At 54.1% G+C, this 16,601-nt stretch overlaps 8 protein-coding genes across 8 annotated transcripts; 5 read left to right on the top strand and 3 right to left on the bottom strand.

Moving 5' to 3' along the window:
* Positions 1-68: 68 nt before the first annotated feature.
* On the bottom strand, positions 69-344 carry MGL_3214 (uncharacterized protein; the record flags this gene model as incomplete). The annotated part of the gene is made up of 1 exon (XM_001729618.1): positions 69-344. One exon carries the CDS (start codon positions 342-344, stop codon positions 69-71), a length of 276 nt encoding a protein of 91 aa, XP_001729670.1.
* A 498-nt stretch (positions 345-842) lies between these two features.
* MGL_3215 (uncharacterized protein) lies at positions 843-2,010 on the bottom strand (the record flags this gene model as incomplete). Its single annotated transcript, XM_001729619.1, has 2 exons — positions 843-1,414; positions 1,707-2,010. The coding sequence occupies 2 exons, from the start codon at positions 2,008-2,010 to the stop codon at positions 843-845; spliced, it is 876 nt and encodes a 291-aa protein (XP_001729671.1).
* A 720-nt stretch (positions 2,011-2,730) lies between these two features.
* Positions 2,731-3,870, top strand: MGL_3216 (uncharacterized protein; the record flags this gene model as incomplete). Its single annotated transcript, XM_001729620.1, has 1 exon — positions 2,731-3,870. The coding sequence occupies one exon, from the start codon at positions 2,731-2,733 to the stop codon at positions 3,868-3,870; it is 1,140 nt and encodes a 379-aa protein (XP_001729672.1).
* A 260-nt stretch (positions 3,871-4,130) lies between these two features.
* On the top strand, positions 4,131-7,637 carry MGL_3217 (uncharacterized protein; the record flags this gene model as incomplete). The annotated part of the gene is made up of 1 exon (XM_001729621.1): positions 4,131-7,637. The coding sequence occupies one exon, from the start codon at positions 4,131-4,133 to the stop codon at positions 7,635-7,637; it is 3,507 nt and encodes a 1,168-aa protein (XP_001729673.1).
* Positions 7,638-8,154: 517 nt separating this feature from the next.
* MGL_3218 (uncharacterized protein) lies at positions 8,155-8,637 on the top strand (the record flags this gene model as incomplete). The annotated part of the gene is made up of 1 exon (XM_001729622.1): positions 8,155-8,637. One exon carries the CDS (start codon positions 8,155-8,157, stop codon positions 8,635-8,637), a length of 483 nt encoding a protein of 160 aa, XP_001729674.1.
* A 556-nt stretch (positions 8,638-9,193) lies between these two features.
* Positions 9,194-11,944, top strand: MGL_3219 (uncharacterized protein; the record flags this gene model as incomplete). Its single annotated transcript, XM_001729623.1, has 1 exon — positions 9,194-11,944. The coding sequence occupies one exon, from the start codon at positions 9,194-9,196 to the stop codon at positions 11,942-11,944; it is 2,751 nt and encodes a 916-aa protein (XP_001729675.1).
* A 653-nt stretch (positions 11,945-12,597) lies between these two features.
* MGL_3220 (uncharacterized protein) lies at positions 12,598-13,254 on the top strand (the record flags this gene model as incomplete). Its single annotated transcript, XM_001729624.1, has 1 exon — positions 12,598-13,254. The coding sequence occupies one exon, from the start codon at positions 12,598-12,600 to the stop codon at positions 13,252-13,254; it is 657 nt and encodes a 218-aa protein (XP_001729676.1).
* Positions 13,255-13,471: 217 nt separating this feature from the next.
* On the bottom strand, positions 13,472-16,390 carry MGL_3221 (uncharacterized protein; the record flags this gene model as incomplete). Its single annotated transcript, XM_001729625.1, has 1 exon — positions 13,472-16,390. One exon carries the CDS (start codon positions 16,388-16,390, stop codon positions 13,472-13,474), a length of 2,919 nt encoding a protein of 972 aa, XP_001729677.1.
* Between the last annotated feature and the right edge of the window lie 211 nt (positions 16,391-16,601).

Consider the following 16,601-nt stretch of genomic DNA (forward strand, 5'->3'; position numbering starts at 1 on the left):
TTCACTCACGAAGTAGTCATGTCCATCGACATTTTCCAGCACTACTTGCTATTGTAGGTAGGTACATTTTAACGGCCACCCGAGAGACCCTTCTGCACAGCGCGCTTGAGACGCAGCGAAGCGCGGCGGTAATCGTCAGCCGAAGCATCCTCGACCTCAAGGAGCTCCATGGCCTTGGCCAGCTCCTGCTCGACCTGGATCTTGGCCGCACGCTTGAACGTGGCAGCAGGGTTTGACACGGTGCTCTCAACCGAGTGCACGTAAGCCTCGAGATCGTTGCGCGAATCGTGCTTAGCCTGGAACTCCTTGTCAGCGTTCTTGAACGTCTCCGAGTCCTTGATCATCTGCTCAATTTCCGTTGAGCTCAGACGGGCCAACCGAGTTGGTGATCGTGATGTTCGCCTTGCGGCCTGAAGCCTTGTCCATAGCCGACACCTTGAGCAGACCGTTGGCGTCAACCTCGAACGTGCACACAAGCTCGGCCTGGCCGCGAGGCATTGGGGGAATGCCCGTCAGCTCGAACTCACCAAGCAGACGGTTGTCCTTGCACTGAGTACGCTCACCCTCGTACACAGGGAATGTGACCTGGGTCTGGTTGTCCTCAACTGTCGTGAACACACGGGTCTTGTTCGTTGGGATCGGAGTGTTGCGTGGCACCACAACACCAAACACGTCACCCTGCATGGCCACACCGAGCGAGAGCGGCGCAACATCGAGAAGGAGCAGATCGGCCGTCTTGTCGCTTGTCTGGTTCGTCAACACGGCACCTTGGACAGCAGCACCGTAGGCGACAGCCTCATGCAGGGTTGATCGACTTGTTCAATTGACGGCCGCTGAAGAAGTCAGACACAAGCGACTGGATCTTGGGGATACGTGTCAGATCCACCGACCAAAACAATGTCGTCTACCTTGTCGGCGGGGATCTTCGAGTCCTTCAGCACCTTTGACACTGGGTCGAGCGTGCCCTTAAACGCGGCAGCGTTGATCTCTTCGAAGCGAGCACGCGTGATGTTCGCCTGGAAGTCGATGCCCTGGAAGAGCGAGTCGACCTCAACGGTCGTCTGCGTCACACTCGACAGGGTACGCTTGGCGCGCTCACAGGCACTGCGGAGACGGCGCAGAGCACGCGCGTCACCCGTCATGTCGACCTTGTTCTTGCGCTCAAAGTCCTTCTTGAAGTGCTCGAGGAGGGTGTTGTCAAAGTCCTCACCACCCAAGTGTGTGTCACCAGCGGTGGCCTTCACAGCAAAGACGCCACCGGTGATGTTGAGGAGCGACACATCGAACGTACCACCACCCAAGTCGAAGATCAGCACATTCTTCTCTTGGCTCGACTTCGAGTCCAGACCGTACGCAATGGCAGCAGCTGTGGGCTCATTGATGATACGCAGTACATCCAGACCAGCAATGGTGCCTGATTTTCCGTTAGTATACTGATGCACTTGACTTCGAGTGTGGACACGCAACGTGCTGGAAGTGGGGGGGGGGGGTCAAAGCCATGCGAGCTTGCTGCTGCGCTCATCCAATGAAGCCGAATATATGGGGTTGTCCTCAGGAAGTGTAACTTATACTCAGACTTAGCATGGAATGTTTAGGGAATAATCGTTGCGCAGTGAGCAGCAAGCAATCCGCTTTTTCTGGATCCTTTGTGGTTTTCAACCGCCCCTTCCTTACAAGCCGTTCTTTCGGTACACACAAGTACGTACCAGCATCCTTTGTAGCAAGACGCTGCGAGTCGTTGAAGTAAGCAGGCACAGTCACGACGGCCTTCTTGACTTCCTTGCCGATCTTCGCTTCAGCAATCTCCTTCATCTTCAAAAGCACCATGGCCGAGATCTCCTGAGGAGCGAACTGCTTCTTCTCACCGAGGTACTCGACTTCAATGACAGGGCTGCCGTCCTTGTCAGCCACAGTGAAGGGCCACGACTGCATGTCCTTCTTCACATCGGGGTCGTCGAAGCGACGGCCAATCAGACGCTTAGCGTCGAACACCGTCTGGCGCGGGTTCATCGCAGCCTGGTTCTTGGCGGCGTCACCAATTAGACGCTCGCTCTCAGTGAAGGCCACGTACGATGGCGTCGTACGGTTACCCTGGTCATTGGCAATGATCTCAACACGCTCGTTGGTCCACCAGCCAACACATGAGTAAGTCGTGCCCAGATCTACACCGCTGTTAGTCGTTCGCTCTTTCAATGCATTGCGCAGCCAGCTCTTCCTGGTCTTCTTCCTTCGTTTACATACCAATACCAATGGCACCCTCGTACACGTTCGAATCGTTCGTAGGAGGCACTTCCGCCGACATGGTTCGAGTTCCGTGGAAAGCTAGGTCTGCTGCCAACTACGTTTTCTTCGCCCTGACTAACAGCCGCAGGCCCCCCTTTTTTTTCTCTTGGGATTTTTCACCCTCCTCCTACTGGGTCTTCCGATACACGTACGCACTTCTCTGATTCGCGCGCCTGACCTGCTGCTGTGAAACTGCGGCGGATGTCGGCCGAGTTCCGGCCGAGAAACGAACCTCCGCTCGAAGATTCGGCGCTACCTCATTGCTATTCCATTCAAGGCGTCTGCCATCCGCGTGAGTGTGTGGAAGTAATAGCCATTGGGCGGCGTTCTGCCAAGTCTTTGATCAGAAGCGCACGTCCTATCGCCTCCTAGGACATCCCTTTGCGCGACCTTTCACTGCATCTCTCTGCACTTCCCCTCACCTTTTCCCCTTTATTTTACGCAGATATGGTGTGGCCATTGCGTCTTGCACGCAGTTGTGTCCGTATAACGAAGCCGCGCGTCTTCGTGTCGCGTAGGCTTTCCTCTTCGATACCAACATCCTCCAGTGCGGCAGCGACCTTTTCTATCCCAGAGCAGCCTATTGACGTCCCGCATGCTGATGCTAATGCCGTCCAAACGAGTCAACAGGATGTTCGCGCACAGCTAGAAACAGAAGACCCAGTAGGCGCGCAGGACGCGTTGGAGCGTCAAATCCGGCGCATGCGCCGGAACATGATGCTAGACATGTCTGGCATGGCCAGCACGCAGACGCGTGATACCTCTTTCCGTCCATTCAAGATGCGAACTCAGCCAGTGGAGCCGCATCAACTTACTCTTTCACACCTACTTGCTGCTACGGCTCAAATGGGACATGCAAAGCAGCATGTCACTCGCAGCTTCGAGCCGTATTTGTATGGATACCGTCACGGCATGGGTGTCATCGATGTCGAGCGAGCTACACTTCCTGCGCTGCGTCGAGCTATTCAAGTTGTGCGTGGCATCACTGAGAATGATGGTATTATTTTGATAATTGGCACGCGCCCGAATCTTCGCCCTGCCATTCGATCCGCTATTGAACGTCTGGGCGGCAATGGATTCCATGTAAGCATGGATCGCTGGCTTCCTGGCGTTCTGACGAATGCTTCTAAGCTATTAGCCTCTGCCACGCAGTACAGCGTAAGAAGCAAGCATAGCGACGACGATGTGGAAGAAGTGCCAAATATGACCAAACTTGCGACGCAAGGCTACCGTCCAGATCTGGTTATCGTGCTAAATCCAACGGAAAATGGGCACGCGCTGCGCGAGGCTACTCAGTGCCATATACCGACAATGGGCATCATCGATACCAACGTTGATCCTCGCTCCGTCACATATGCCATCCCTGCGAACGACGACTCACCGCGCGTTGCTGAGCTTGTGATCGGTCTGCTTAGTAAGGCCGGCGAAGATGGTCTTCGTCGTAGACGGGCGGCTCTAGAGGCCTGGGAGAAAAGTCAACGCCACCAAAAGCGAAAGAATACGTCATCAACCTCAACATCAACATCATCCTCTTCGCCATCATCGTCCTCGTCTCGCGGCCGCTCCTCGCCTCGACCATCTACATAGCTACGTATGGCTCATACGCTTTATTCTTCAGCTGCTCGCTGATTGCTGGTCATTGTTGTTACCATGATGAGAACATCTGGGGACATGATCAGCACGACGCGCGTCAAATATCACGTGACAACACTGTGGTCCCATTGTCGTCGCCTTCATATATGGACGACGCGTCACCCCACCTAGGAGACAAAACCCGGCAGACCGACGACGACGAAGCACAACGGCGGAAGGCCTCGTCGCACTGCCTCTAGAGCGTCGCCTGCACCATGTTTCCTACAGTGGTCTCTGGCCAGGGTGGTGTGTGGAATGCGGGTGACGAAGCCCAGCCTCACATTCAACCCACACCCACTAGCCCTGTGACCGTGTCGCCAGGGTCTATGATGCCTCCAGGGCCGTCATTTCCTGCATCGTCGACTTCAATAAGGGAAGCAGGATCAGAACCATCTGCACCCGTGCTACCATCAACTTTTTTGCAAGCCTCATCGACTCCATCTCCCCTGATCCCAGCGCCCCCGGCGCCAATCAATCGCTCCATCGACTCGCGCGCTAGTCCTGGATTTCTGCACGGAGTGGGCTCATTTCCTCCTACCTTGGCTTATTCGACCGGTGAATCACTAACTATCTCCCCCCAAGATACCAATATGACCAACATGACCCACCCGACGGCTGCCCAAGTCGCCCCTGTCGCTAAGGCCGGCACACCAAAAAAAGCGTCTTCTAGTGGTGTGGCGTCTCGGCCTGTAGGACGCCCACCGTTGCTCGGAAAGCCAACTGGCGCGCGTCGTGGTCGGCCCCCGCGTAACCCACGCCCGCCGCCTGAGGCTGCAAATTCTTCGTCAACATCCAACTCACTTTCCTATCCTGCACCAGCGCCCGGAGTCATTGCCCGGCCTCCTTTGCAGCCGCCTGTCTCGAGCGCAACACATTCATTTCCGGCATCAAATCCGTTGGCGGGGTCCGCCTTGCGTCATGGATGGACACCATCTCTAACAGTGCAGAAACAACAGGCATTGCTTACAAGAGCGATGCAAGTTTCACAGGCGCAGAATGCAACCAATTTCACGCCATTTCACGCGCTTTTACAAATGGGATTTTTGTTTGTACGTCATGCGCAGCTTCCAGCAATGCCGTCAGCAAGCTTAAGTGACGGGGTTGTCTTACGTCTTGACGAGGCGTCGTCATTAGGTGTTCTTCCGCCTCAGCTTGTATCGAAAACTCGAATGCCGATGGCGGGCATGTCGCCGTCGACATCAACTATGGTACACGGTGTATCATCTAAGTCAGGGACAACTGTGGGCTCTATGCCTGCGAACTCCTCCTCTGCGTTTGCATCTCCGATGTCATCCACGGTCCCCACTACGCAGCCGCACCATGGCCAGTCGGGCAGTATATCGTCCTTCATTGATGCTAATACTGCACCACTTGCATCGTCTTCTGGATGGCCGGAGCTGCCGACATATTTTCCAGGCCGTGCGTTTGTTGATGGTGGTGCTCCTCCCGCGAAGTCTGCTGTAGATATGCCTGTGACGACACAGAATACGCGTCTGACGAAATTACCCAGCACAGAGCCAGTGGATCCGAAGGTGTGGAAGCCGATGTCACCAAAGACGAAGCGTGAACTAAGGGCCACGATGGAGAGCGATGCTGCGTTCTCGACCCGAAAGGCACGCCAAGACAAGGCCATGGACACAGAGTTGTATATGCGAGTCTCAAATCTTATGCAGCCGAGTCGGCCCTTACCTTGGTGGGAACGTTCTCGTGCGATGGATACCTCGTCTTCGCCTCATACAGGATCATTACAAATTATATTCCCTGCGCAGAGACAGCGTCATTGGGAGCATTTGGGGCTGCAAGGTATGCGAACGAGGCTGTCTCTGAAGGGCGAAAATGCGAAGCGCGTTTCGTCGCTGCCTGAGACTCTCGTGCCGATCCGACTGGATTTAGAGCATGAGCCGTTTAAGTTGCGTGACACATTTTTGTGGAATGCCGTCGAGGATGAGACGTCACTCGACTTGTTTGCTGCATCTATATGTGAAGACTTAGGCGTGCCGCCGAAAGTGTTCATGGAACTTATCAAAGTCGCTGTCCAAAGCCAAGTCAACGAGTACGCGACGAATATGGCTTTGCGCATGAGCGACAACGCAGAAGATGATGAGAATACTGATGGCGGTGGGCATCTGAATGAGGCAGCCGCTTCAATCTGGCTTCGTCTTCGCGAGCGGGTGTTGAACCAAAGCACAAAACATATGCCCGGAACCATGGAACCCGTCGCAGAAAATCATGATACCCCGGAAGCATCGTATCTCGAAGATACGGAGAATGTGCCTGACAATAAAATTCCTGACGAACTCCGTGTATTGATCAAGATCGATATCCTGGTGGGTGGCACACACTTAATTGACCAGTTTGAATGGGACTTGCTCGCACGTCACTCACACGATGCCGAGACATTTGCCGCGACATTTGCCGCAGAGCTTGGCTTAGCTGGTGAGTTCAAGACGGCTATTGCTCACTCCATACGTGAGCAAGCCACGAATTATCTACGTGCCCTAGCTGTGTTGGGCTATCCTTTTAATCAGCTTGCTAGTTTGGACGAAGACATCCGTGCAAGTTTCCTGCCAGCTGTGTCGCCATCGCTAATTTCACGTCCGCACGAATCTCTTGACGCATACACGCCAAAATTGATCCAGCTAAATTCAACGGAGGTCTTGCACCTGGAGCGTGAGCATGAACGAGAGTCGCGACGTAAGCGCCGGCAGACCAAGGGACGCCGAGGAACACAGAACGTTGACATTGAGCCACAGCGCACGATCCGTTCTCTGCCGCTATACGGCTTTCAGGGTGCAATGCCAGAGATGGAGCGTCCTCAGCCCGCACGACGCGCCGCCGCCGCAGCAGCGGCGAGTCTTGCGTCAGGGTCATCAACTGCGCCACATGAACTGAGTCCCGGCGTTGATGAATCGTCCGTATTTTTGCCGTCGACGAAGCGCATCAAACACGACTGGTACGACATGTATTTCCGATACCCGGGCGGGCTTGGCAGCGAGAGTGAAGCAAGACGCACACAGCCTTCGACCAGCTCGGCTCTTGACACCATGGCGTCCAGCACCACGGCGAAGGCACCTACGTTGGGCACACATCCTGACCCGACTTTTGCTCCTACCCCATCCTTAGCATCTCGACACGTGCGACCAGAGGATTTAGAAAGGCAGCACCCGACAATGCATGATGGCGTGTGGCATTGTGCAAATTGTGGTATGCCTGGTTACCTCGATGCAGCTCGACGAAAAGGGCCAGCTGGCGAGAAGACACTTTGTGGTCCGTGTGGAAAGTACTATCACCGACATCGACGCATGCCAAGTGTTCTGTACTCACGGGATCCTGCGCACCACTCGAAGAAGCCGCGCGAGTCGACGCCTGTGCTTGACGCATCGGCACTGACGCATGAGCAGGACGTCTCCTTGACAGAGAATGACCAAGACACCCAAGGTCCGCCGCCTCTATGGCTTGTCCATGCCGTTGACGCGTGCCGCTCCAAGTACAAGAACGACCGCTTTTTTATTCAGATGCGAGCCCGACCACCAGATGCCATACCGGACGGCGATCTATGGCGGATCAAATGTCTCGATTGCCCGGGCAAAGTTTACAAACCAGGGCCTGGTGAGTCCCTGGCAAACTTTGAAATTCACTTGAAGAACCGAAGTCATCGCTTGGCTGTCTCTCGACGACTTGGCGGTGACGATGACTTGGAATTTCTTGTCAAGTCCAACTGACCTGTGTCGCGTAAGGTCTAGCTATCCGAGGACTCGGGTTACCGACAGTGAGAGCTCCACCATGTGTCTTTGATATGGGCGGGTTGCTTCAGATCTTGTAGTAGAACTCGTTTTTCCTTTTGTATTCATTTGTATACGTAATGCCATGTGTCTATCCACATCTCATCGCTTGATACACGTTATTGTAAGTTGTGCTCTCCCTCTGTTAGGGCGGGCGGGCGCGCTTAGGCCTAATGCAACCAACCTACTCCACCTTACTTCCGTACTGCCACCGGAAATTTTTGGAACGATGTCGTGCTGTGGACACGAGCACCATCACCATCATGGCGATGATGCCGATCACGTAAAGCCTGGAGAAGGGCATCAGGACCTTTTGTATGCAGCAATCGATCGTGAGCAAGTGAGTGCGTTGAACGAGCAGTATGAAGTATGTGGTACGAGCCAATGGAGGATGGCATGGATCAGCTGACTTCCGCAGGGCTCAGCAGCCAAGATTATCAAGCCCTTCGATAAACGCATGGATGAGACAGACACACTCGAATCAGATGTCGACGATGAACTCATTGTTCATGTTCCATTTACGGGCAGTGTGCGGCTTCGCGCATTACTGATACGAAGTGGACCTGGACATGCGACGCCGCGGTCCGTGCATTTGTACAAGAATCTTCCGTCGCTGGACTTTGAGGATGCTGCGAGTGAGATGCCCAAGCCACTTCAGAAGCTCACGTCTATTCCTGAATCGTCGGAGGTCGTTGAGATTCCCCTTCTCGCTGCTAGGTTCCCAGATGTCCAGACGCTCACACTATATATTCCCGGATGCCTCGGCACGGAGCGTGGTCGACCTGACTCGCATACACGCATTTCCTTTCTTGGTTTCCGTGGAGAGTCGCGCGTGCAGCAGCGCAGCGGCCCAGCCACGATCGTGTATGAAGCTGCGCCACGCGCCACAGATCACACACGCGTCGATGGTACAGCCGCCGGCGCACGGCCGTCCCAGTAACTCGGACGGCGATCTCGTTTTTCTGGGCCTTCCAAACTTCCTGAACATTGTAGGCTTCAACAAGTTGAACTATCTGCTTGCAAAACGACTATAGCAGAAAAGATGAGCAAGTTAAGTGCTAGCGAGGCCTTTGCCATAGGTGGGGCTCTTGGCGACTGTTGCCACAAAGCCGTTGCCGCCACGTCGCACTCACGTAGACAGACGCGCACACATGCAGCAGCAACGCGTATGTGGAGGAAGGACATCGTAGTCCCATTCGGAAAGCGGCACACGTCTGGTTGGCAGGTCTTCTTCATTTGGACAAGTCTGCGCGCCGATTTCATAATAAAGATTATATTTTACAAGGCCGTGACGTTCTTGCATGTGGACACAAACAGCTAAGCTTGTTGGGGACGTTTTGTCGATCTGTGTGAACAAGCGAGTGATTCTTTGACCAAGTGGCGAACGGACTGTTGAAACCCACCACTCGTAAAACAGGCACACCACCCGCACATAAGAGCACGGGGCGACAAGTGTTCTGGGGTCTTACACTAACTAAGAAGGCCGTGACACTTCGATGCGTCCTCGCAGTTGGCGAAAAGATGTGCGTAGCTCATGGAACCGATGCCTTGCATCGGTGATACGCTTCGCAGATGTGTATATGAACTATTTCCGCGTCCACATGCTGTACTTTGTGTTCATGACCTTGTTTTGGTCAGCTATCATGTACGCATCCAATCCAAAAGACCATTATGTACCCTACACGGACTGCCTGTTTCTTTGTGCGTCTGCTGTCACAGTCACAGGGCTTGTGACTGTGCCTGTGAGTCAATTGACGTTGTGGCAGCAGATAATCTTGTTCTGCCTGGCTTCGTGTGGAAATCTTGTGATTGTCAGCACGACGACGGTACTTGTGCGCCGCCATTGGTTCGCGAAGCGGTTCCACAAAGAGCTTGAGCGTAGTTTTACACTCCGCAAGCAGGTGGAAGATGTTCATGCGCGCGAGGTTGAGGAGAGGACGCAAGAGATCAAGCGGCTTCGGCGGTTCTTCCATTTGCGAACGCAAGACTCAATGCAGGATCATAGGCGGCAGCCGTTTACTTCGCGAAAGCAACCGCCGCACAAACTCCACGCAGGCATGGTTCATCGCGTGCAAGGACCGGCCGTGCAAGTGAATCCGACTGGACAACACACCACACGTGTGGATCATGTCGAGGTGCCAGAGTCTGCTGGTGCTACAGGTATTCTGAGCGGTTCTACCGCGCCAGAGTCTGCTGCATCAGCCCTACATGGACGTTTGGATGCAGGAAAGTTGTTCAGGTCCTCGTCTCTGCGGCATTCGATCGATGATCTGTTTCGTGCGAGGCCGTTGACCAAGTCCGCTACGCATGGCGGTCCCGACGATGAGCAGCCAATGAAGCGGCGTCGCTTCTCGTTCAATGACATGTCGTCGCGGTATTATAAAGCATCTGATGTTGCATCTGGTGCTCGCTTGCCCCGTGTACAGACAGTTGATCCAGCGAGCATTCACCATGATACTTCGTCTTTGAAGTCATTGCGTGTGCGGCCGGCGATGCGTATGCCTCAGCATGCACATACCTGGGCTTTTGGCGACGCGAGTGAGAAACACCTGCATGCGGATATGAGTGATGACGAAAACGATGATGATGATGACGACGACACAAGGGGACCGAAGGATCTTCGATCGCTCCCGGGCCATGCGCTTCATCGGACCATGACGCAAAAACGTGACACCGGACTCGGCGGCTTTCCCAATGTGCTTGATTTTGCCGTCTCGCTGGTTGAAAGTTCACACTTGCGGCAGCGCATGCATGTGCCCACGGTGCGCACCATGACAACCATGCAGCCTGCTCTGTCAGGTGACGACAGCGCAAGAGACACGAGATTTGCGCCTTACCTCACGTTTGATGCGACCGTCACAGGGAATTCACACTTTCGGAACCTGACGGGTGCGCAGCGCCGGGAATTGGGTGGCGTGGAATATCGAGCACTGAACCTGCTTGCCTGGCTCATTCCCGTGTACTGGCTGACGATTGTGTGTATCACCATTGTGTTTACAGCGCCGTACCTAGCCTCCGGTCCAGGCGCGCAGTACCGCGAAGCTCTGCAGAAGCAGCCGAAGCCACCCCACAACTCGACATGGTTTTGGATTTTCCAGACAGTGAGTTCCGTCACAAACTTGGGCATGTCGCTCAGAGACGATAGCCTCACGGGCACTATGTCGAAGGCGTACATGGTCTTGATTCCCCAAATGATCCTGATTGTCGTTGGAAACACAGGCTTTCCTGTCATGCTTCGCTTTGTGATCTGGTGCATGTCGCGATGCGTATCGCGAAGATCGAAAATGTATGAGACCTTGATGTTCCTGCTGGACCACCCAAGGCGCTGCTTCTTGTACTTGTTTCCATCCCAAAATACATGGCTTCTTTTTGCTGTACTTTTGATTCTTACACTGGTCGACTGGTTCTTGCTGATGATCTGTGATCTGAACTTGCGGCATGGTTTTGCCAGTAACGGGACGTGGGTCCTGGCCTCGCTGTTTCAGTCGGTCTCCACGCGTTCGTCGGGCTTCCAGACATTCACTGTTTCGCAACTATCGCCGGCTGAGCAGCTGCTTGAGGTGCTAATGATGTACATTGCTGCATTCCCGCTGATGATGACGATGCGCAGTACGAACGTGTACGAGGATCGCTCCCTGTTCGTGGAAGAGACGAACGAAGATGCCAAGTCTGAGAAATTGGAGCCAGACTCCCAAGCTATCTGGGGCCGTTTCTTGGGCACACATATTCGGAATCAGCTTGCGTACGATCTGTGGTGGGTCATGCTCGCTCTGTGGGTTGTACTGCTGTGTGAAAAGGGCAAAATCGACTCAGCCGAGTTCTCGAACATGAGCGTGTTTGGTATTATCTACGAGCTCATGTCTGCGTATGGTACGGTCGGCATGAGTTACGGAGCGACGAGCAAGTCGGCATCACTTGCTGGCGATATGTCAGTTCTTTCGAAACTCGTGATTACGGCTGTGATGATCCGTGGGCGTCATCGAAACTTGCCGTCAGCTGTCGACCGAGCGGTCATGCTTCCTCACGATCTTCATCATCATGACAACGTCCAGGACGTTAAAAGAGACGATCCAGTCGATTCCATGAACAAAGTACCTTCACGCACTTCTAGTGTGCACGAACAAGCCACTGACACACCCGCTTCCACGTCTGAGGCGGGCATGCCTCCTCGACTTCATACGCACTTTGTTGATGAACCCATTATCATGAATGACGGCCCTACGGTCGAATCACCCAAGTCAATGTAGGTAGAAGGTATGTATATGTTCGAACGTCTTCTACATGAAAACTTGGCTATCACCTGACTTTGGGACGAACAAGCGCGCTAATTTTCTTACGATGCCTATTGAAAAGGCATACATAAGAGTGGCTACGGTATCAAACAACGCCGACTGGAGAGCGACAGACTGGCAAGCGATATCCCACGTGACTTGGGACCAAGAAACAATCGGACACAAACTCGTCCTGGTCACAAATCCCTTCCAGGCACGTCATTTAGCTCGGACTCGAGGGCTGGAGGCGACCGGCGTATCGACAGTATAGGCGCCTGCGCAGTTCAGGAAGCCCACAGAACTACACATATTCGCACGCGCATTTACAAAGATGGCAGCTCCAGATGCCTCTCTAGGTCTGACACCCTGGACAGACATGCTGCTAGGCAAGGTCCACCTGACTTACGATGACGCCTATGGTTTAGCCAAGAGCTTTTCACTTACAACTGTACGTCGAGAGATCCATACTAAGGAAGACATCGTCTATTCTGTTTCCGTATCCCGCTGACGCGTCTCGAATGTTTTAGCTGAGTGAAATCGGCGATAAAACTTTCATCGTGAGTGCCATTCTGGCCATGCGCCACTCGTCTGTCGCCGTGTTCTGGGGATCCTGGACAGCGATGATCATCATGTCGACATTATCGAGCTTCATGGGAGCAATTCTTCCTGCATTGCTGACGCGTCGCGCAGCTCACTGGGTTTCGGCTATCCTCTTTATCGTCTTTGGCGTTATTGCGCTGCGCCAGGGCCTAGCTATGAGTGGCGACGAAATCGACAAGGAGTGGAAAGAAACACAGGAAGAAATTCAAGAAGACGAAGATGTTCATGAGCTCACGGACCTTGAGCAACAGGCTGGCGACGACTCGCCTGGATACCCGAACATTGCGCCGTATCCACGGACCTCACCTTCGGTGAAAGAGCAGGCATCGCCGTCGCACTTTGGCGTGTTTCTCCGCGAAGGTACCCGCAATCTATGCGGCCTGATGTTTAGCCCTGTGTTTTCGCAGGCGTTTATTCTCTCGTTCCTGGGCGAATGGGGCGACCGAAGCCAAATTACCACGATGGCCTTGGCATCGACACATCGAGTCGGCATTGTCGCCATAGGCACGAGTCTCGCGCATATGGCATGCATCATGCTCGCTGTCATGGCTGGCGCAATCTTTGCTACCCGCATCAGTCCTCGACACTTGACTATTGGAGGGGCGATGATTTTCCTTGTGTTTGGGCTCATGGCTGTGTACGATGCTATATACGAGCCTGAGCCGTCGGCGCCGTTGCATTTGTAAACGCATTCAAACCTCTCGGGCGCTCTTGTTCTCTTTCTTTGACCTCTTGTGCCTTTCGCAATGTTGTTCCGCGAGCGCTGTGTTCTTCATTCCTGTGGTCAACACTCCCGCTGCCAATGCTGTCGTCACCCAAATCTGCTTCTGCCGCACTACATCTTTCATGATATTCGTATTTACAAAGACTGCTTTTTGTACATATAGAGACATACGCGCTTATCTAATCGCTGTCTTTTTCCGTCCACTCTGTTGCAGTGGGGTCCGGCATCATATGTGGTGTATGGGTATCAGAGAGACGTCGGTACTTTGCGCCGTTTAGGCGAAGGCGTCGAGCACGAATCAATGTCGACGGTGTCGCGTACCGCCGGCGTGCTCTTTGCAGCGATGCTACAGGCCGCGGCGTCAGCGTAAAAGATGACGAGCGCCCAGGTGTTGACATCGCCGAAAGAGGCTCACCTGAGTCATACTCCATGTTGTCGATGGGATGTGGCGACGCTTCGGTTGAATTTGGCGCATGCAGTAGAGATGGCGGCGACTTATATTCCCCAGACTGAGGCGCAACGTGCGCAAGATTCGTAGGACTTCGTGTGAGCGCGAGAATGAGTAGCAGTATCAAAAGCAGCGATAGTTGAGCCATGCCCCAGCGTTTTTCCGAGCGAACGTCAGCGGCGAGGCGCTCAATACGAGCTAAGAGAATTGTGCGCTCTTCCTCGAATGACTGTTGCTGGGCCTCAAGCGCGGCGAGAGCCGATTGCTGCTGACCAACCTTGTCGCCCCAAACACGAGCCTGACTTGCGTTCATCGCGGCAAACATCTCTGCAAGCCGCGTCTCTTGCATTTGCTCTAGCACTAAGAGCTTGTCACGTAGTTTTTGACTGTTGAGCTGGAGGAATTGCATACTCAGACTCGTGTTCGCCTCAAGGGCCACCAAACGCTTTGTGATGGTTCGGTAGATCGATTCGCTTCCGCCAGACTTGGTATCGCCCTGTGGCTTGTTGGATGATTTCGGTTTCGCTGCATTGCCTTTGGGTTCGGCGGTTCGTCTCGTTTCCGATGTTCCATCCAATAGCGAAGAAGTATGCAAGTCTCCCCCAGCCGCTGTTACGGAAGATGAAGTAGGTGGGAGGGATGTGGATGGTGACGGCGGTTCCGATAGCGAGGCGGTGGATGTGGTCCGTGGCGATGAAGGAGGCGGCATCATGGTCGAGCTCGAGGTCGCTGCTGTCGCCGTTGCTGTCCATGTAGCCGAAGTCCACGTTGTTTGTTGCTCAACGGACAAGTCTGTCGACACTGTTGAGGACGGTGGTGAGGAAGGCTGCGACGTCGAGACGGGTCTGCCTGCCACGGGATCAGGCGATGATGTGGTTGCAACAGATGAAGTCGACATACACATAGTTGGCATGTCATCTACAAGCAAGGGCACGAATGGATCCAAAGGTGGCGGTACTTGGGAAGCCATGAGCGAATACGAGTCATTAGTAGCGAGCCCTGTTGGCATCGATAGAGGCGGTGGCGGCAGAACAACGGGTAGGACACGCTCACAGACAGGGCGCCACAGACCTGGGAATGGCTCGCGCTCGCATGCACGTTCCACGACCCGATTGCCATCGATGGCATGAGTACTTGCCAGCTCCAGAAGAGGTTCACTTGGCACTGTATCATCCAACATGTCCGAAACATCATCGTCGTCCAGAGCATTGATATCATCCATCATATCATCATCGGCATCCTCACGCTCATTCCGACCGTACACACGCAAAAGACTCACAGGACAATAGAACTCAGTGCCGTAATGCTCGAGGAAATCAATCCGAAGGAAACGGAAGTAGGATTGTGGTGCACTTGATAGCTTGAACACCTGATAGCCCCTCGCGTTGCGAGCATGAAAGAAGCCTAGCGTGTGCCATTCATCCTCAGGGGCATGCAAAGAGCGTGCGACGCGCACAGCAAACAGTTTGAACATGCTGCTGAAAAACTCAAGGTTTGACAAGACGATAGTATCGACACGAATCTGTTGACATAGCTCGACGATGACAAACTGCGATTCAGGCCGGCCACTCTTGTCACCTTGGTATCCAGCCGACCATGGACACGGCGATAACATGTACTTGTCTTTTTTCTCGCTCAGAATAGCACTGGCCGACTTGGCAAACGGATTCGCCTTGTGCAGAATGGCAGCGCAATCCAGTGAGGCATAATTCCAACGATGCTTCAACTCAGCCAGTCCAGCTGAAGCGTCCTCCTGCGCGTAGATATGCGGGGGACCTGGGTCGGCGGGTGCATTCTGATCCATAGACGCACTGGCATCAAGCATAGTTTGATTGTAAGCTGCTTGTGCAGCTCCCTGAGCTACATCAGCAGCAGCAGATTCAGCATGTGCAGCACGCGTGGATTCATCGCCCTCTCTATCAGGCGAGCGTGCCACCTCGGATGTTGATGTAGCGGAGGGCGACGAAGAGGACCCTGACAGAGATGCGGCCAAGAAAGCTGACTTGTCGAAGCTTCGAACATCGGAACCTGAGACCTGAGACTTGTGTGCTGCGCGCTCGCGCGCCTTGTCGCTCTTCCGCAGCTTGCGCGCATGTTCTAAATGTTGCTCTTTCCATTCGTCAAAGCTAAGGAGTGGGTCATCGACGTGCATCTTGGCTCGCTGCTCCGCCTCGGACTGTGCGACACCTGCAGCAGCCGCGGCTGCACCCGGGTCGATTTCATGTGCGCGGTGGACAGGCGACGTCGAGAGGGATGCTGGCGCATCATTCCGAGGAACCATGACGGTGCCAAAGACCGCGTACATGCGTGTATGCCAACGACCAAGCTCGTCCTGCGTAGGGACCTCGCAGAAAAAAATGTCATTGCTCAGCAGCATGCGTCGCGGATCTGTGCGAAAAGTAACGCTGCTATCAAAGACCTCTGCTACATCCTGCGACGTTGGCTCATGATCAGGAGCGTTGGGGGAGTAGCATCGGAAGACAGGGCCCAGTGGGGAAGGCTCGCCAGGGAGCTCCGCCGGTTGACGATGCTGTGGCGATGGCGGCGACGTTGTAATTTTCACATCGACGTTGTTGGCGCTTGCTGTGATGCCAAGCCACAGAGCCAGAACACAAGCCGACCATATCCCATAGGGCACAGTGCGGTTCATGGCCGTCTCTCAACCGCCAAGCAAGCGTGCAACCTAACGGATGTGCTAGATCAGTTGGCGCGCGATCCTACAGAATATTCGGAGGCTTTTGACACCAGGAAATAATTTCGACAGGCCCCACTTTGGGCCAATGGTAGATGTTAAACGGCATACGCCCAGCTATTGTCTGCAAGCGCCATGCCAACCTTACATGAAGACCGAGGCACGCGTC

The sequence above is a fragment of the Malassezia globosa genome (assembly GCF_000181695.2).
Source record: "Malassezia globosa CBS 7966 chromosome Unknown mgl_sf_8.1, whole genome shotgun sequence".
Classification (NCBI taxonomy): Eukaryota; Fungi; Basidiomycota; class Malasseziomycetes; order Malasseziales; family Malasseziaceae; genus Malassezia; species Malassezia globosa.